At 38.1% G+C, this 20,928-nt stretch overlaps 1 protein-coding gene across 2 annotated transcripts in view; it reads left to right on the top strand.

Moving 5' to 3' along the window:
• The window catches only part of STAP1 (signal transducing adaptor family member 1), a 62,730-nt gene that overhangs the window by 18,948 nt on the left and 22,854 nt on the right, over positions 1-20,928 (top strand). For both annotated transcript variants that reach the window (XM_004466871.4, XM_004466869.4), the window contains 3 exons: positions 3,991-4,119; positions 10,540-10,609; positions 12,802-12,898. In XM_004466871.4, coding sequence (XP_004466928.2) covers positions 3,991-4,119; positions 10,540-10,609; positions 12,802-12,898 — 296 coding nt within the window. The remainder of the gene's footprint in view (positions 1-3,990; positions 4,120-10,539; positions 10,610-12,801; positions 12,899-20,928) is intronic.

The following is a 20,928-nucleotide window of genomic DNA, read 5'->3' as shown; positions in this document are numbered from 1 at the left end:
TTTAAAAGAACTGTAATATTCTAGTACATCAACCAGTCGGTCATTGAATAGTCATTAAGCTTGTACTTTGATGAAGGTCTTGTGTAAGGTGTGTAGGATGCTGTTGGAAATATGCAGAGAAACAGAACATGTTGAATTCAGCAATATCCTTTATCTCTTATTTTGCTCATATTGTTGATAAGTGTGACTAAGTTGTGAGCCCTTTCCTCCTGGAATCTTGGTCTTCTTGTCACTGTCACTTCTCCTGGTACCATCTTTGACATCAGGTTCTTACACGTAGTCTATCTACACTACAATCACAGAAACCTGCCAACTTTCACTTTTAGTTGACTACAGTGACAAACATTGAAAAGCACATAGACTGATTCTTTTTTTCTCAATAAATATACTATATACTACATAAAAATGAAAAGAAGATTTTAAAAAACTACTTGTCTCACCATTCAGGTATAATTGCTTTTAACAATTTAGTGTATTGCATATCCTGCCAGATTTTTTCTATGACTATATATTTCAATGAATATGATATATATTATAAAATTAGAAAGTCTTTTATTTTATTTCATATATTAAAATACCATAAGAAGACCATATTATGCTAAAGGGTGAGCTCATATATACTTTTAAACATTAGTGTTTAAAACAGTGACTATGTAAAAGAAGCAATTATAGAGAAGTTTGTGTATCTCTGAAAATAACCTACTAACAAATGTTATTTATCCAAGAGCCTGTTGTGAATGCTGAGAGTAGGACTACATCATTAATTCCTGTCTTAGATTTTCAAATGGTACTGGTGATTATTTACTGATCAATAAATCCTGTCCTTTTTGGTTAAGGAAGTGGCTTTGAAAGGTTGAGGGAAGGGGACACAGACTTATAATAGTTCTAATTGTAATTACATAATTGTAATTGTAATAATAACCATTGAATTTCTGAGTACAGTTGATAACTGCAGATCTCAAATTATGCTAGTAACACTTTTTAAAATTTTTAATTAAAAAATGCTTTCAAATGTAGAGGATGGTTACACAAATATTAGAGACCCCATACAGAGAACTCCAACATACCCCTACCTCCCCAGCTATTCCAATCCACCAACATTTTGCTACATTTGCCATATCATTCTGTCCGCCTGCCTAGTTATCAGTCTATTCTCTGAAATACTTGAATGTTGTTTATACACATCATGCTCCCTGAACACTTCATACTGCCATGTACATTTCCTAAGAGCAAAGATATTCACTTATGTAACCACCTTAAATGCAGTTATCAAGTTAAAGAAATTTAACATTGATATAAAGTTTATAGTCTATATTCCTAATTTTCATGTGTTCCAATAATGTCCCTTTGAGCCTTTTCTCCTTCCTAGCTGGAGCCCATCTAGAATCATGTATTGCATTTAATTGACATTTTCTCTTTAGTTGCTCTTTCTTTTCTTTTTTTTTCAATTGTGGGAACATATATACAACAAAAACTTTCCCATCTCAGCCACTCCCAAGCATACCATTCGGTGGGATTGATTACTTTCACAATACTGCAGTACCCTCACTACCTTTCATTACCAAAATTTCCCATCTCCCCAAACAGAAACCTACATCCATTATACATTAATTTCCCATTCTTCCTGTTCCTCCACCCCTGGCAACCTATTTTTTGTCTCTGTGGGTTTGCATATTCTCCAATTGTTTCTTTCCTAGTTACCATGAGGCTTAAGTTTATCATTCTAAATCTATAACAATCTCATTTGCTTTGATACTAACTTAACTTCAGTAGTGTATACAAACCATGTTCCTATACGCCTCTGCCTTCACCTTTATGGAGTTCTTGTCCCAAATTATATGCTTATATATTATAAATCCAAACCACTGATTTATTGTTGCATTTTATGCATTTGCCTTTTAGATCCTGTAGGAAATAAAAAGTAGAATTATGAACCAAAAATATAACAGTCTTTGTTTTGGAATGTTTTAATATCTCCTTCATTTCTGAAAGACAGTTTTGCCACAAATAGAATTCTTGGCTGGCAATTTTTTTGCTTTCCGGACTTTAAATATGTCAACCCACTGCTTTCTTGCCTTCATTGTTTTTGAGAAGAAATCAGCACTTGAGGTTCTCTTGAACATGGCATATTGCCTCCCTTTTGTGGCTTTCAGAATTCTCTATCTTCAGATTCAACCATGTGATTATCATATGCTGAGGTGGGTCTATTTGGATTTATCCTGTTTGGAGTTCATTGAGTGTCTTGTATGTGTGTATTTGCCACCCCCCCCCCCCACCTTTTTTTTTAATTTGGGAAGTTTTCAGCCATTATTTCTTTGTATATTCTCTCTGCCGTTTTCTCTCTTTCTTCTACTTCTGGGACTCCCTCAACATACATGTTGGTTTGCCTGATGGTATCCCACAAGATTCTCAGACTCTGTTCATTTTTCTTCATTCTTCTTTTTGCAACCCAGACTGGATGATTTCAATAGTCTTATCTTCAAGTGCACTGATGCTTTCTTCTGTCAGCTCTCTCTAGGGAATTTTTTATTTTTATTACTGTGATCTTTGGCTCTGTGTGGTTCCTTTTCATAATTTCCATATCTCTATTGATATTTCTTAGTGTTCCCTTACCGTTTTCTTGATTTCCTTCAGTTCTTTCTCCATATTTTCCTTTAGCTCTTTGCGTATATTTAAGACCATTTTTTATAAAAGTTTTGTCTGATATGTCCCAGGTCTGGTCCTCCTCAGTGATGTTTTCAAATGCTTTTATCTTCCTCTCTGCCTGGGTCATTGCATCCTTTAGTAACCTTTTGTTGAAACCTGGACATTTTGCTATTTTGATGTGTTATCATTAGAATTTTGACTTGAGGTCTCTGTTCCTTAAGTATTATGATACAACTATCCAGCTAGTATTATGATAGAACTTTTCTTGATTGCCAGATTGCTAACAAAAAAAGAAAAAGAAAAGAAAGAAAAGAAAAGGAAGAAGAAGAAGAAAATCCCTTTCTCAGTCTTTTCAGATTAACCTGTGGGAGAATTCTCCTTCAGGGTTTATCCAGGGCCTATTTGTGTAATGCATTTAGAGAACGACTCCAAGTCAAAGCATAGAGGCCTCTCTGATACTTTCTATATATGCATCTTATCTGGGGTATGCAGTTTGACCCAGGGAATTCCCCCATTTACACAGTTCTGAATGTCTCTAGAAACTCTTCTCTAGAAAACAGTTTCATCATTGTCCTGGGCACTGCACTGTATGTCTTATAGACAGAAATCCCTTACCTCAGGCTGCACAACTTGAAAGCTCTTCTACAGCATCCTGTAGGATATTTCTGTGAGCTGATTTCTACATGAAGGGCAAGTTCTGGGATGACAAGTCTTTCATGCTGTCACCAGGCAGAATGGGTGAGGCATATGTGCTCCCAAGGCTTACTCCACCCAAGGTTTACTCTGCTCCCTCTGGAACCAGGACCAGGTATCTGCACTAGAAGTGCAGGCTGGCTCCATGCTGAACTCGTGGGGAGTAGGGGAAGGTCCAGCCAGGGCACCATGAGATCCTACCACTTTTCTTTAGGTGGAGCCGGGAATGAGCCCAGGACCTTGTATGTGGGAAGCCAGCACTCAACCCCTGGGCCACATCAGCTCCCCTGATTTGGTTTTTTCTTTTGTTTGCTTGTTTGTTTTTTTGTTTTTAGGAGGCACTGGGGACAGAACCCAGAACCTCCCATGTGGGAAGCAGGCACTCAACTGCTTTAGCCACATCCGCTGTCATCCTACCACTTTAAGTAATGTTTTTCTTGATTCAGAGCTTTCCCTTTTAGTGCAGTCCTTTGTTTTCTAGAGCTTTGTGAAAGATGTTTCTGTCAATTCTTGCTGGTTGTTCTAAGCTTCTATTGGGGGATGGAGCCCTGAAGCATCTTATGCTGTCATCTTTCCCATTGCTGTAGCAATTTTTCACGTAATGATTTCTGTCAGTTAAAAAAATTGTTTTTTTTTTCTTCACCTCTGTAGATGTTTTTATACAGTGTCCCGGAAAGAAGCGACTGAGATGCTCGAGAAGAACCCTTCCTTGGGAAATATGATCCTGAGGCCTGGTAGTGACAGTGGAAATTACTCCATCACTATCCGGCAGGAGATAGAGTATGTTTAATTTAAAAATTTATGGAATTGCTAAAAAGTATGATATTGTTTAGAAGGCAAAATCATATAAATTCAGATCAGCATTGCTATGTGTTTTGTTGGGGCTAAAGATATGAACACAAGGATAGAGAAGGAATGTCATATAAGCAATGCTAAAGCTGAGTCTCAGGCTAATATTTTCAGTAGAGAAGAAGAAGCAAATTACTTGGGCCCTGGGTACAGTTCTATTGTTCATTCAATTATTCAATTCAAATAATATTTATTGTGCAGCTACTATATACCAAGGAATGTTGTAGGTACTGAGGATATAACAGCAAACAAAACAATGCCTCTGTTTTCAAGGAGCTTACATTCTTATGAGGAGATGTGGACTATGAAAAAAGTACACCACTAAAAATATTATGTATATGGTGATAAAATCTATGGGGATAAAATAAAGCAGGGTGAGAGAGATCGATCTCTCAGGGGTGGAGAGAGAACATTTTTGTGGTTGCTCTTGTTGCTTTCATATAAAGTGGTGAGAGAAGGCCTACTTTATTAACTGAAATTTAAGCAGAGACCTGAAGGAAGTGAGTGAGCAAACCATGCCGATTTCTGGGGCAAGAAAGCTCCAGGCAGTAAGTGTTATGTCCTGAAGCAGGAGCGTACTGAGCTTGTTCAAGGAACAGAAAGAAGCCACTGCAACTGCAATGGAGTGAACAAGGAGATAGGATTAGGAGATGAGATTTCAGAGGTGGAGATGGGGACAGAACACTCAAGACCTTACAGGTCATTGTAAAGACAAGGGTTTTGCTCTAAAAAACATAAGAACCCACTGACTATGGTGAATAAAGAAGTGGCATCATCTGACATCTATAAAAAGGATCACTAAGGATTTGCTCATCAAGGTTAATAGTGTTTCTGATAAAATGCTTTACCTTTCAGAAAATCAATACACCTACATACAAAAGTTGAGTGTTCATTTACCTGGGGTGGTTGGATCTTTTAAGTTTCAGTACAACTCTCAGAGTCTGCAAATGCTTGCATTTCAGTAGGGACTCTGGCTTAGTTAATACTTTCACAGTTGGTAATAAAATCAAAATATATGTTTCCTTAAATTTAAATTCCTTTATTGCCCTAGAAGAAATTATTCAGTAAAAATTGTCTTTCATATAAAAGCATTAGTATAACTTTGATTCTTCAATTTGCCATTCTTTTTTGGGATAATAGTATTCTATTATTACTTAAGCCATAATATATCTATTAATGAATCTATCAATCCACTCCATAAATATCAATATTTCTAGAGAGACGAATTATGAAGACATTTTCAGTGAATAAAGCCAATGCAAAGAAAATAATAACTTACAGTACAAAATTTAAATGATTGCATTATGACTGCATTGCTAATGTAAGCCATTGCCCCATAAGTTTCATTCACTTGCCAATTACTCTGTATAAACAGATTTGTCTTTATATACTAGCGATGTATACTGAACAGATGACAAGAATGTTAGATGGTAAATCACATCCCAGTTTTATGTGTGTATATGTAAGAGGATGTCTGTGTATGTATACGTGTGCATTTTTACAAAATGAAATGTGTTTAAACTTAACATTCTTGTGATTTCATTATATTTCATGTCTATTATAGGCTAACATTGGAGTTAATGGATTTTCAAGGTTATCTAGTTATAATTTATTTGATTTATAATTTAATTGGCTATCTTAAAACAAATCCAAAAGAAATTAAAGTTATGACTGACATTAAAAGTTAGTGAGCTTAGAAGAACTCTTGGGAGAAAATTGAATTTTTCTGTTTGGTATATCCTGGTCAAACAGCTTACCCTATGAAGGGTTTAGGAGATAAAAGAATATCATATAAAATACAGAATGCCATTAACTCTCTACTTCTACTTTTAAAAATAAGAGGATACATAGCTGAATTAAAATTTATCTATGATATTTGCTTTGAAGAAATATAATCCAAAGGCTTGAAAGTGAAATTAAATCACATAAGAGAGTGGTTAATTTTTTTCCTTCATATTTATTCCTTTCTTAGTCAGTTTGAATGTTTGATCCATTTGCATGGGAAGCCTATGGTACTATTCTACATGAAACACAAAAGACAGAAAATACAAATTCCCAAGATCTAATAGCTCTTTAAAGACTATATATTTTCTGTAAAATTGTAGCCTAATCTCTTTTAAGGTGATCTAAGTTAGTTCAGCTTTTTGCACTGCATTTTCCATACAATTGGGTACCCAGAAAAACAGCATTTTCTGCTGTGGGTGTGATTTGTGATGAAATGCAATGTTTCTACCTTTAAGATATAAATCTAATTCACAGTTTTTACTTATACTTATTTGCCTTGTATTTAAGCTGTATTTAAACTTATGAGAAAGAATCTGGTTAAGGAGTTCATACAAAATTATGAAATTCTAGGTAAACCCATTTCCAAGTTGAACTCATATGGAAATTCATGCTTTTGTACATAAAAAAACATATTTGGGGAAGCGAACTTGGCCCAGTGGATAGGGCGTCCGTCTACCACATGGGAGGTCTGCAGTTCAAACCCCGGGCCTCCTTGACCTTGACCCGTGTGGCGCTGGCCCATGCGTAGTGGTGATGTGCGGGAGGAGTGCTCTGCCACGCAGGGGTGTCCGCTGCGTAGGGGAGCCCCACGCGCAAGGAGTGCGCCCCGTAAGGAGAGCCGCCTAGTGCTAAAGAAAGTGCAGCCTGCCCAAGAATGGTGCCACACACACGGAGAGCTGACACAACAAGATGGCACAACAAAAAGAAACATTCTCAGTGCCGCTGATAAGGATAGAAGTGGTCACAGAAGAACATACAGCGAATGGACACAGAAAGCAGACAACCGGTGGGGGGGGGGGCGGAGGGGAAGGGGAGAGAAAATAAAAAATAAATCTTTAAAAAAACCCCGCATATTTGGTCATAAAAACATAATATTTTTGGGAAAATTCTAATCACCCCCAACCCCCCAAGAGTTCATATTTAGAAGCAAGAAGTGAAGTAAAATGGTCAAACAAGAACATTCTGACACTGGTGTCAGCAAGTACTTATATAGGCTGGGGAATAGTTTATACCTGGAAATGGCTAAGAAAAGTTTTGTTACACAAACTTTCACTATGAGCCAGAAATATCTATCCTGTTAAGGATTGTTACATGTGTTCTCTATGCCTTAAAGCAGGTTTTTTAGAATGCCTGATAATAATATATTCTGTTTAACAGACCACTTAATTTTAAAGGATAGCAAGTGTAGAGATGATTAAAAGTTTAACTTGTTAGACTGTAGAACTTAATTGAAAAGATTTTGGGAGAAATGTAGACTATTTGGAAGAAACTCTGTTACCCACAAAATCAGTTCATTTTTTCATAGATTGTAGGCTAAATGTTCAGTCATGCAAGTTAGATGAGTGTGTCTGGCAAAACAGTAACTGAAAAGGACAAGTTGGTTTACAAAGCAGTACTTGAAAGCAAAATCATTTATATCTGTTAACAAATCAGCTGTAGGAAGGAAGGTTGTAGCTCTTAGGAGAAAACAAAAGTTATTCAATGCCAAATTGTTAGGTGACTCTTCTTTTGATGTCAAAGATCATCTGCCTTTACCCAGCACTGTACTGTGTGAATTCATAAGACATAATGCTGTTCTTACAACGAACTTCCTGGTTTGGTTTTGTTTTCTTGAAATTGTCATGACCAGGTGGCAAGCTAGTATTGTATAGACTCTTTCAGAAAGCCATTAGCCAAGGAAGCACTAGAAAATATTAACCTATAATTCACTCCTTTGCAAAAATTGCAGTCAGAAGCTAAGAACAAGGATTATAACCACATTTATAGCCACAAATACTTTGTAGAGTTCCTTCTTACTTGAGGCCATGTCAGGTAAGCTTAATATAGCAATGTTTATCAGTCTTGTTTTTTGTTTTTTAACTCTCCCTTTACTTCTTTGGAAAAACAAAACAAAATATGAAAAAAAACACACAAAGGTCTAAAATGTGTTTTTTTCTGATCCACCTGTTTTCCTACTTCAGAATTTAGTTCTATTAGTCAGAAGTTTCAAATGAGCATGTTGACCTATACACTTTGTCATGAACAATGATGATGATGATGATAATATGATGGATATTACTAACAACAACAATTACTATCCCCATTTATAGAGTATCATTTGTAGGCAATGTGTTGAATGTTTGACAAACATTTACTTTAGGAAAAATAACCTCTTTGAGACAGATAATATCTCCCTTGTTATGAAAATGAAGAAGCTGAGATTCATGGAAATTACTAAATTAAAACAATAACTTTAAAAAGTAGTAAAAAAGATTTTATAATTTACTAAGTGCTTAAATGTGTCAGGCACTATACTAAAGGCTCTACAAACATTAACTCACAGAAACCCTGTGAGGCAGGCATTATTATACTACCTCCATTTTATAAATGAAGAAATGGAAGCTTCGAGAGCTCACAAATCAGAACCAAAATTTGAACATTGATCTTCTGGTTATAAAGGTCATATCCTTCAGCTTTTTATTAGCCTTTCAAAGAATAGTAACCATTTATTTCATATGAATACTAGAATTCTATGTGACAATGGTGAGAATTTTAAAAAATAACTATTGTTACTAATAGGATGAATCACCCCAAGGAGACTTTGTAAGACTTCCTCTGTCCAAAATATTTCCTTCGCCAGTAATTCCTGAAGGTTCAGCACTAAGGAATCCTTTTTTTTCTTGGAGGGGAATTGGTAGGTTAGGTGTTATCCCATGTTTTGAAAGTAAAACTCTTGAATAAGACATTGTAATTAACTTATAAGCTGTTTTTCTTTTTTTTTTTTAAAGATTTATTTTATTTATTTCTCTCCCCTTTCCCCTGTTGTCTGCTCTCTCTGTCCATTTGCTGTGTGTTCTTCTGTGTCCGCTTATTCTTGTCAAGCAGCACTGGGAAACTGTGTCACCTTTTTTGTTGTTGCATCATCTCGCTGCATCAGCTCTCCATGTGTGTGGTGCCACTCCTGGGCGGGCTGCGTTTTTTTTTGCACAGGGCAGCTCTCCTTGTGGGGCACACTCCTTGCATGTTGGGCACTCCTATGTGGGGGACACCCCTGCATGGCACGGCACTCCTTGCATGCGGCAGCACCATGCGTGGGCCAGCTCACCACACCGGTCAGGGGGCCCTGGGTATCGAACCCTGGACCCTCTATATGGTAGGTGGACGCTCTATCAGTTGAGCCACAACTGCTTCCCATACGAGCTGTTTTTCAACGTGATATAAAATTGGGTGAAGATTTGGATATAATGGTAGAGGAAGAGAGAATTCACTAAATGGGAGACTTCTGCAAAGTTGAGTCCTAGGGAAATGGAGACTGGAAATGGAGAGAGGAAGGTTGGAAGGCCTTATAGTCAAGTTTAACCAGATAGACAATTTTACCTTAGACAGCTTCACACAGGATATATGTTGAATTACTTTATCTTTCAAGCAAATAATAGAGTAATAAATGCTGTTAACTTTTCAACATTAGAAAAAGTTTTGGCTCTAACTCTCTTGCTGTCTGAATCAAGGGATTTCAATGGAAACATACTGCTCAAAAAAGCTGGCATGGACACTGACTTCAGCTCTCAATATAAATTGGTTGTGTTGCTAGCAGATAGCACTATGAGATGCGTTCTTAATATTTTAAAAATTCATTTCCATAAATATTTGAGTGGCTAATACTGGAATATGAAGTTAAATAGAATGTGCTTCTTGTGCTTAGGCAGTTCCTAGTCAATAAAATACCATTTTTGTTTAGGATGGTAGTAATTTAGAGTGCCACGTGACAGTAGGAGAGGAAGATATTAAGATTCATCTACTGTATTTATAGTCCAACTATGTATTCATATAATACCTTATATCTAGGATTTGCCATATCTCTAAGTCTGCCTGGAACTTAGCAAATATCTAGGGTGACTTTGCTGGCAGGAAAAAGAGCCTCTGAGAGATTTCTGATTGGAACAGTAATGAAGTGAGGTAGAAAGTAATTTGCTTTCAATAATTTTTCCCACTTCCCTTTTTAATATAAAGAAGATATATTTGATTTGTATATGCCTACATAGGCATATAATAATGTTTGTCTTTTGAAAGTTACTGGAAATTTTAAGTTTCTGCTTGAAAGATTTTTAGTTCTTGATTCTTTTTCTTTGTAAATCTTTCTCATTCATCCACTCAATGACCTTGATTTCCTAATCCCCTAGTATATAACCTCAAAAAAGAGACATAGTGAGCCAGATAAATGGAAAACCAAAAACCATCTAAATTTTTTTACTAAACCACAGCCATGAGAACATAAGTTTACTATACAGGTGACATTTTATATTCACTTTAGTTTGCACTGACCCAAGAGTATGATCAAATGGAGATTAACCATTTGTTTTATTTTAGTATGCCAAGAATCAAGCACTACAAAGTGATGAGCATAGGGGAAAACTACACTATTGAACTGGAAAAACCTGTAAGTACTATTTCTTTCCTGTTGATAAACTTTCTCCTGATTCCTGTCAAACCTACCATTGTAACCAAAGAAAGGTGAAAAAGCAGACTTTTTCCCCAGGAACCCCGTGCTGGAGAAATACAGCCATGTTATGGAGCCCTGAAGGTGAGAAGTGAGATGCCAGAACAGCTGGATGAGGCAAAGTAAAAGATAATCTGCTTTCAATACTACTTTCTACTTTTCTTTCTCTGCAAGTCTTTACCAATATAATTATTTTGGGGAGTGGATGTGGCTCAAGTGGTTGAGTGCCTGCTTGCCATGTACAAGGTCCCAGATTCGCTCCCTGGTACCTCCTAAAAATGAAAATGAAACAAACAAGAAAACAAACAAAAAAAAATCAACTGGTGGGAGCCAGTGTGGCTCAGTGACTGGGCACTGGCTTCCCACATACAAGGTCCCGGTTTCAATCCCCAACCCTGGCACGTCAAAAAAAAAAAAAGAAAAAAAAAAAAAAAAAGGAAAAGGAAAGAAAAATATTTCAAGGATAGATAAGTATTTTTTGTTAAATATCTGTATTACATCCTCCAATTATAGGTATTTAAATTTGCTTATTCCTAATGGGAAGAAATCTGTGAATACCTTCTCTTCTAACAATTGCCAAGTAATAGTTCAGAAATCCCTCTTAATAGCATTGTAACAGTGAAAAAAGGGTTTCTCCCTTTTCTGTAACCATTATCCCATCCCACCTGACTTATCATTGGCTAATAAAATATTATTACCACTAGATAATGTGTTAAGCACAGAGCTGAGTATTTAACATAAATCATCTAATCTAATCCTTATCATCACCCTGAGATAAATATTATGCCTTTCATACAGGTGAGAAAACTGGTATTTATACTGGTCTCAACCCATGAGAACGCGGTGATGTGCCAATGTTCCAATGCTGAAAAAGGGGAATATAGCTCTGTGATCCTAGGCTACAGTAGTAGGGAGAAGGGCCCAGGAAGGGTACCTCCAGTATTACTTAAAAGGAACTGATGGGCCTTGAAGGTATTTATATTTCTCAGAAATTAAGCTCCAAGTTCCACTGTTTCTCCAGGCCCATTGTGTTGATCAATTAAACAAGAGAAGGTATGGTTAAATTTCTTATGTTTTGACCATAATCCTTCAAGTGTAGTAGTGACCTCTGCCAAGAGCAAGGCGGCAGCTAAATCATACCTCCCACTTATACCTTTGCTATAAATGCCTCCCAGAGCATTTCAGTTTTCACATTCATGCCTGACTGGGCTTTTCAAAATTTCTAATGAAGGAAGCAGGGATCTTTTGTTAAAGGATATTACAGATAACCAGGTGACTGGAGGCAATGGTCAGGGAAGAACAATGTGTGGTCTGCAACTGGTGAACTAGGGCTCACTTATCTGCCATTAGCCATACAGTCTACAGTGTAAGGACAGCTAACAGCCTGGCTAATCTCTCACCTTTCACCCTTATTGGCCCTATCACCTGACCAGGCCATCTTCTTGTGAATTCTTTTTCCTCTTTGAGATTATCCTGTATATCTAGGTGTAACTTGATTTCACTTGTATGAAACTGTTGGTTGAGTGGGTGGCAATACATTTCAGTTACTCCAAGCTAAGTGAAGTATCTTATTACAATGAAATACTACAATGCTTAAATTCTCCAGGTTTGTGGGTTATTTGCTGCAAGCAGAAGAAAATAACTATAGTTAACTTAAGTAAAAATGAACTCATTTTAAGAATATAAGCCGCACACAGATTAACTGGAAAGCTAGAAAACCTTCAGGGACTAGGAAGCATTTGCTTGTACTACAAATCATCTGATTAGAAAACTGTTATCCTTCCTTGTTCCTCTACTCAAGATTCAAATTTCAGGAAGGGAGCATATTCTGGCCTGAGTCACGTTCTTATATCTTAATGGGGGAGAGAAGTGTGCTAATTATGGTCCACCAGACTATATCCAATGGGCAAGGGGTAATTCCTTAACATGAAATTGGATATGGTCAGGAAGGGGAAATGAGATCTTGGATAGGTAAAACCATGTCTATTTAATAAGTCATTGAAATGAGGTATTGACATGATTGTCCAGAGGTCAGGAAATACACAATTATTTTCATTAAATTTCAGTTGAGCTTTCTGTCACTTTCTTTACACAGGTGACACTGAACCTTCTGTCATTCTCTTTTTATATAGGTGACACTTCCAAACCTTTTTGGCGTCATTGATTATTTTGTAAAGGAAACTCGAGGAAATTTAAGACCATTTATATATTCAGCTGATGAAAATCTTGGTATGTTCTGCATTTTATTGCTATATTAAGTAAAACGAAAAAAACAACAAAGAAAACAACTTCGTATATGATTTGTAATACCAGGCAGATAGAAACTCTAGTTCAGCCTTTAAGTTTATCCATTTGGTAATCATTTTGTTACTGACTCTGTGAAAATAAGGTAGTACCAATATATCCTGAGGTAGAGAACATAGGCATATTCTTGGGAATGCTAAACTCTGAGGCTAGTATTGTGACAATTCGTTCCATCATTCTACATGACTTTATCAAGCAAGTTGGGAGATAAGGAAGAAACCAACTCTTAGAGTCCTGGAAACCAAACAGAATAATTTAAAAGAATGTTCTGTCAACATTGTCAGATGTTTCAGACAAATTAAGATGGATGAGGTCTAAGGCAAGACTCTGGGGACTGGTCATTAAGCTGTAGATGACTCAAAAGAGACATTTTACTTAAGCATAAGGCAAAGGCAGAAGTCAAATTACAAGATAATAAGTAGTGAGTGGGTGGTGAGGCACTCCAGATAAGCATTATAATCAGGGCTGGCTATCAAATTTGTGGAGTATCTTTGTTCTTAAATTATTAAGAATTTCAAAATGGTGATAGCAGAACATAAAACCAAGCATGGGGCCCTGTGTAACTGGTAAAGTCACATGCCCATGAAACTGGCCTTGTCTACAGCGCTGCTTTGGCAGAGCAAGACAAGCTGGATGTTATAGTTTCTCTCCATCCTTTGAAGCAGTTCCTTGTGTGCATTTTCACTTGGCAAGCTGTAAGCAGACGAGATAAAATATATCCAGGTTGTTTGGATTTTATGATTAGCACAAGTCTCTGTTCTTACTGATTATAAGGGAAAACAACTTTGACTACCCGTATCATAGGACACCTAGGAATCTAATTAAAAGGACAGCAAATTTGAAAGTTCAAATTCTCTTAAAACATAGCCATGATTCTGTTGACACCAAACAACTAAAAAAAAATTCAGTCTGAAGAAACTTTAGAAAATTATCTAATATAGTATCTCACTCTGTATATGGGAATCACCTATACCACCCACTACAGGAAACATTTCTAAGATGTGGCCATTCAGTTTGTTTGAACGTTTTTAATAACAAGGGATTCATTGATTTTTGAGGCAGACACTACTGGTCAGCTCTCATTATTAGAGAATTCTTCCTTAATATTTGAAACATGCCTTCCTTTAGTGTTCACATATTAATACAATTTCTGGCTTTAAAACAAGCAGGCAGTGGGGAGCAGATGTAGCTCAACTAGTTGAACACCTGCTTCCCATTAGTGAGGTCCTGGGTTCAATCTTGGTACCATTTGAACCACACACACAGTTTTGCTAGATAAAATGCTTTTCTAATGCTTTGCTATATATATATGTATATAGAAAGATATGATAACTCAAGCATAAGAAAGCAACACACAGACTTCTTTTAATAATTGGGAGAATATAAAATAAGCAAAGGATTGTCTACAGACGGGGGTCCAACTGCTGTATCATAATCCTTTATGATATACATACTATAGACATAGGCTCACCAAATGGGGGACACACCAACATACCTGGCCCACCTCTGGCCAGAGTCCTGGCTGGATGCTATACACACATACACACATGCATATATACATATATCTAGTTAGTGAACCTTTGTTAATTTAAAGAATATAATGTAAGTGAAGGATTGTCTATAAACAAGGGTCCAACTACTATATCCCAATCCCTCACGATATGCATACATACATTCACAAGCTCACTAAACGGGGGGACGCACCGACATACCTGGCCCACCTCCAGCCAAAGTCCCGATTGGATGCAATATAAATATATATATATATATGCATATCTAGTTTAATAAGTCTATACTGACAATTAGTGAGAAACAAGAATAACATAATCAGTCAAAAGATTTTATCAATATTGATCACGGTCACAAAATAACTGAAAAATAGAACAGTCTTACATTTAAACTCATGGACATCTAGCTCATGGCTGGGAAGTCCCAAATCAGCAGCCTTTATCAGAATCTTGACTGAAAATAACACCTGTGCAGAGCACCCTCTCCCAGAGTGGGACTTCAACTGGCCTGATCATGGACTGTCCCTTTTATTGAGCTCATAATCAATGAACTTGATACTATATATGCCAACTTGTGAGTACTGCGTCAATCCCTGAGGAAGTGGCCAGCCTCCTCAGAAAGGAATATAACACTTCCCGAGCTGTACATTCCAAGGTTTATGTGCCAATCCCTGAGAAAGTGGCCAGCTTTCCCAGGGAGGAACATAATACTCTCCGGAATGCACCCTATCTCTTCTTATTTGTTACATAACATTCCCCAGTTTGCCCACTCTTCTGGTTCTCATCACTCCTGAAATGTGAAAAGTGCTGACCAGCAAGGCATTGATGTGCTAAGTAACAAAGTTACCCGCACGATGTTTTACTTTTATGTTTGAACAATACTCACTAAAATTTTTCCCAATACACACACACAGTCTTGCTTTTTAAATTGATTGTCCATTTGACAATTCATCAAATATTTACAAACTGCCACAATGTTCCCCCACCCCCATCCCCTTAGTCTTCCTTCTCTCTCGTTTTAATTACTGGTTCCTTCAAACCTCTCATTTTCATATTTACCTTTTCTGGATACCTTCTAATTTCTGAACATCTCTTTTAAAATAAGAGGTGAACACATTACTGTGGATATGGCCAGCATAGTACATGACCTGTGCTTTATGCAGGAAAACCAAAAGGAATTCTCTGGGAGTGGCCGTTAATATAGGATAAACTTTTCAGAGACCAAATCATTTCTTGCAACATATCTAAAATAATTCTGTAGGTAAGGGAGAGAATCCAGTATAACTTGTAACATTCATGGAGGATATTGTCATATAGGGTATTTATGGATGTCTATAGGATATCTAATGCTGTATAACCAACCACCTCAAAACACAGAGGCTTAAATCAACAACCACACAATTTGCTCACAATTATGTAGGTCAGCAATTTGGACTGGATTCAGTTGGGCAGTTGTGCTGGTCTCACCTGGTGTCATTCACATGGCTGCAACCATCTGGGGGCTAGGCTGGGGCTGATGGTCCTACTTGGCCTAATTCACACATCTGGTGGTTGGTGCTGGGGTAAGCAAGTGCTGCTTCAGTCTTTCTTCATGTGGTTTCCCATTCTTAAGGAGGTTTTATCACAGACTTTCACCAGAGACCTCAGAACAATAACAAGGACAGAGGTATCTGCATAGCCTCGGCTTGGGTTGGACATTCTCATTAAGTCACCGCATTCTATTAGTTTGCATTCTATTGACCAAAGCAAGTCATGGGGTCAGGCCCAGATTCTAGGGGTGGAGTAAAAAACTCCACCTCTTTTTTTTTTGTTTAATATTTATTTTTATTTATTTCTCTCCCCTCCCCCAGTCGGCTCTCTGTGTCCATTCACTGTGTGTTCTTCTGTGACCCCTTCTATCCTTATGAGCAGCACCGAGAATCTGTGTTTCTTTTTGTTGCATCATCTTGCTGCAGTCAGCTCTCCGTGTGTGCGACGCCATTCCTGGACAGGCCGCACTTTCTTTCGCGCTGTGCGGCTCTCATTATGGGACACACTCCTTGTGCGTGGGGCTCCCCTACGCGGGGACACCCTGCATGGCAGGGCACTCCTTGCGTGCATCAGCGCTGCGCATGGGCCAGCTCCACACGGGTCAAGGAGGCCTGGGGTTGAACCACGGACCTCCCATGTGGTAGACGGATGCCCTATCCATTGGGCCAATTCCACTTCCCAAAACACCTCCTCTTGATTACAGAAGTAGCAAAATCACATTGTAGAAGGATGTTCATATAAACAGAATTTGTTTTGGCCACCTTTGCAAACCATCTACCACAGATGTTAAATACAATTACTTTTTATGACTCTGAGATCCAAATTGTCACTTCTGTGAAACTCCTGTGGCCCCTTCCAGCTTCTTCATGGAGGCAGTTATACCTTCACAAATTGCTCTTCTGTCAGCCTCCTTGCAATCACTTCTTGCTATGCCTGTATTCAAGAGCTTTTGCTATTATTAATGCTGGGGATAAAGTGTGGACCACTTGTAGTATTAGTAAAGGAGAAGGGATGAACTGAATAAATAATTCCAAATATGATATATCTTACAAATGGGAACACACAGGGGCTATATTTATTGCTTTCTTTAACTCAATTTTAAAAATTTACATACAATGAATTCACTCTTTTTGGTATACAGTTCTATGAATTTTGACAACATCACCACAATCAAGATATAGAAAATTCCATTGCCTTGAAAAATTCCCCGTTTCTTCTTTGCAGACCTCTCTCTCCAATAGACCCTGGCAGCCACTGATCATTTTTTTTCATTCCTATGCTTTTGCCTGTTTCTGAATATCATATAAATGCAATCACAGTATATATCCTTTTGAGAGTGGTTTTTTCATTCATCATAATGCCTTTGAGATTTACACAAGCTGCTGTATTAATAGCTCATTCTTTGTTATTGCCAAATAGAATTTCACTGTGTACAGTTTATTAAATTATCAGTTTAAAGGCTTCTGGTTTGCTTCCAATCTGTGGCAATTATTAAGTTGTATAAACATTCCTAGTTTTTTGTATAAATATACATCTTCATTTCAGTTGGGTAAAAGACCCATCCAATTCTGAAAATATTTTTGTCAGAGAGCAGTAAAGAAAAAACTGGCTCTGCATTGGTCCATGAATACGTGGTAAAATCCAAATCTACCAACTTGACAGATGGCAAATTAGAAGTTAAAATACGCGTGGAAAGCCAGTTCAAGTTACTTGTCATATGAGGACAACAGGGATTAAGAAGTTATGTTTGCCCCAAGATTGCTACAAATTTCTTCTGTCTTGGATTTAGCTCCATTTACAGTTTAAAACATGCAGGAAAACAGTCTCGCATAAGATTAATGTTGCTTAAGAAAATAAGGCAAAAATAACAGTTCATCACGAGATGGTGAACTATTTAGAGAGCTGCTCTGTCGCAAGGCATGGGCACAGGGCAGCTCCAGGGCACCACACGTCGCCGGCGCAAGCAGTTCTCAAAGGCTACTACCGGCACCGATTAGCTCGTGGCAGAGAAGTCCTTCAAGGGCTCTGTTAGATCCTTCCAGATCAAACCGGGTGGTTCACATGTCCCATTTTGGAGATCTTGCCAGAGTATGTCAAAATTTTCCTGAGAGCCGGTCTATATTCTGAGCTGCTTTCGGCAGATTCGGCCTCCGTTTCGCCGAGGCCGTTATCTACGGGTGAGCGTATTTCTTGCAAGTCACATCCGCAGATTCAAATGTAGCACGACTTCCAGACTTGATTTGCTGGTCCCACGACCTCCAGCTGTATTTAAATTTGTTGGGGGTTTTGGGATGAATGCCGGGTTGTCGAAGGTGTCTTGGGACTTCTCTAATGTACCGGAGGGAGACGAAGGGGTTCTCCGTATCGACCTGCTTCTGCCTTCTCAGCACGCTCCCGTCGTCTCCTAGGCGCCGGCACCGTAGATGTCCACTCTTTTGCATCAGAACTTCCCGATGACGATTTTCTCTCTCTTCCAAAGTCACTTATGAGAAGTTTTCTCTTATATCTTGCCATTTCTTTTATAACCCTGGTCCTCATGCCATCTTCCTCAACTGCACTTCCCCCATCTCGGCACCTGGAGCTGGGCTTTGGGTCTTCGGGAGCTGTAAAGCGCTCGGGCCTTCCGTCAGCTCTCCGGGGCCCATTTCCGTGCAGACGCGTGGGCGTCGTGGGTTCCCGGGGCTTCCTGCGCTTCTGGAATGTTCTGCGCTTCAGCACCAGGGACCACTTTGCTGGGGAGCGCGGGCTCGTGGGTTTCACAGCGGGCCAGCGGGGAAGCGCAGCGCGGCCAGCGCGGGAGGGGCGGAGGGGAAGGCGGTGGGAGAGCGCGTGGGCGCGGGCGGGCGGCCGGCCGGTAGAGCTGGGGCTTTGACCTCCTTTTGACTATGAAAATCTCTTTCCGTGGTTTCAGTCTGCATTTTTTACAGCCCTGCACTACCATGCAGAATAAGGACTGCTTATCCCTGTATCTGCATAGAAAATAAATGACAATGAAAATACAGCCATAAGTTAGCCATTGAGTATTAGAATTACAGCCGCTCTTAATTTTCTTTTCTAAACTTTTCAATATTTTGAAATTATTTTCCATTTTGAATTAATTTTTGTTTAAACTGTCTAGAGAGGGGTCAAAGTTCTTTTTCTGTTTTCTTCTCTTTTTTTTTTGATTAGTGTAGCTTTATAGTAAGTCTTGAGGTCGAGTTTTGAGTCCAACACTGTTATTTTAAAAATTCTTTGGACAAATCTATTTGCTTTGCCTTTCAATATAACTTTTATAATCAGCTTGCTGCTATGTACAAAAAAAGTCCTTGTATTTTTTTTTTTTTTAGGATTTTTTTATTTCTCTCCCCTTCCCCCCCACCCCGGTTGTCTGTTCTCTGTGTCTATTTTGCTATGTCTTCTTTGTCTGCTCCTGTTGTTGTCAGCAGAAGGGGAATCTGTATTTCTTTTTGCTGCATCATCTTGTGTCATTTCTCTGTGTGCATGGCGCCCTTCTTAGGCAGGCTGCACCTTCTTTGGTGCTCTGTGGCGCTCCTTATGGGGAGCAGTCCTTGTGGTGGGGCTCCCCTATACAGGGCTGTCCCCTGGGTGGCAGGGCACTCCTTGTGAGCATCAGCATGCCCGTGGGCCAGCTCCACACGGGTCAAGGAGGCCCGGGGTTTGAACTGTGGACCTCCCATGTGGTAGTCGGATGCCCTAACCACTGGTCCAAGTCCGCAGCCTCCCTTGGATTTTGATCTGTGTTAAATCTGTAGAAAAGTTCAGGGATAATTGACATTCTAACAATATTTGGTCTTCCAATAGAGGAATATGATGTATTGCTCCATTTTCGGGGAGTTGTCTGATTTAATTTATCAGTGTTTTATTGTTTTCAGCATACAGGCTGCACACATTTTGTTAGACTAATACCTAAATATTTCTTTTTTTGGGAAGGTGATGCTCTTGTAAATCATACTTTTTTGAAACTTTGAATTCCAATTTTTCACTGGCATTATATAGAAAAATTAGTAGATTTTTGTATATTTATCTTGTATTCTAAGACCTTGCTAAAAGTCAGTAATTTCTAAAAGTTTTTTTTTCTTTGTAGATATCTGTGAATAGACAGTTTCATTTATTGTTTTCCAATTTGGATACCTTTTATTTATTTATTTTTTTGCCTTATTTTACGGGCTGGAATGTCCAGAACACTGTTGACTAGGAGTGGTGAGAGTGGACATCCACGCCTTGCTCCCAGTTTTAGGGGATAAACATTAGTCTTTTTTGTTTCAATAATAAGCATGATGTTGGCCATAGACTTTTTTAAAGATGCCTTTTATCAGGTTGATGAAATTCCCTTTAGTTAGCTGAGAGTTTTCCTTTAAAATTACAAATGGATGTTTAATTTTTTCCAATGCTTTTTCTGCATCTATTGAGATGAGCATATATTTTATCCTTATAGTTTATGATGAATCATGTTAATTTTCCAATGTTGTACCAGCCTTGCATAAACCTATTTGTTTGTAATGTATTATCTATTTTATATCATATATTGTTGGAATTGGTTAGCTAATATTTTGTTAAGAATTCTTGTGTCTGTGTTTGTGAGGAATATTGGTCTGTAGTTTTCTTATAATTACTTTGTCTAGCTTTGGTATTAATATAATTTTATGCTGGCCTCAGAAATGAGCTGGTAGGAGAGTGGATGTAGCTCAAGTTGTTGAGCACCTGCTTCCCATGTATGAGGTCCCGGGTTTGATCCCCAGTACTTCCCGAAAAAAAAAAAAGTGTTGGCAAGTATTCCTTCTTCTTCTATATTAGGCTTAGAAAATTTGTGTTTAATTGGTATTTTCTTCTTAAATATTTGACTTAATTCACCTGTGAACCATCTGGGCTTGACAATTTCTTCATTGGAAGTTTTTGATTTTTAATTCAACTTCTTTC

The sequence above is a fragment of the Dasypus novemcinctus genome, chromosome 1 (genome assembly GCF_030445035.2).
Source record: "Dasypus novemcinctus isolate mDasNov1 chromosome 1, mDasNov1.1.hap2, whole genome shotgun sequence".
Classification (NCBI taxonomy): domain Eukaryota; kingdom Metazoa; phylum Chordata; class Mammalia; order Cingulata; family Dasypodidae; genus Dasypus; species Dasypus novemcinctus.
This window is presented reverse-complemented; position numbering and strand designations above follow the sequence as displayed.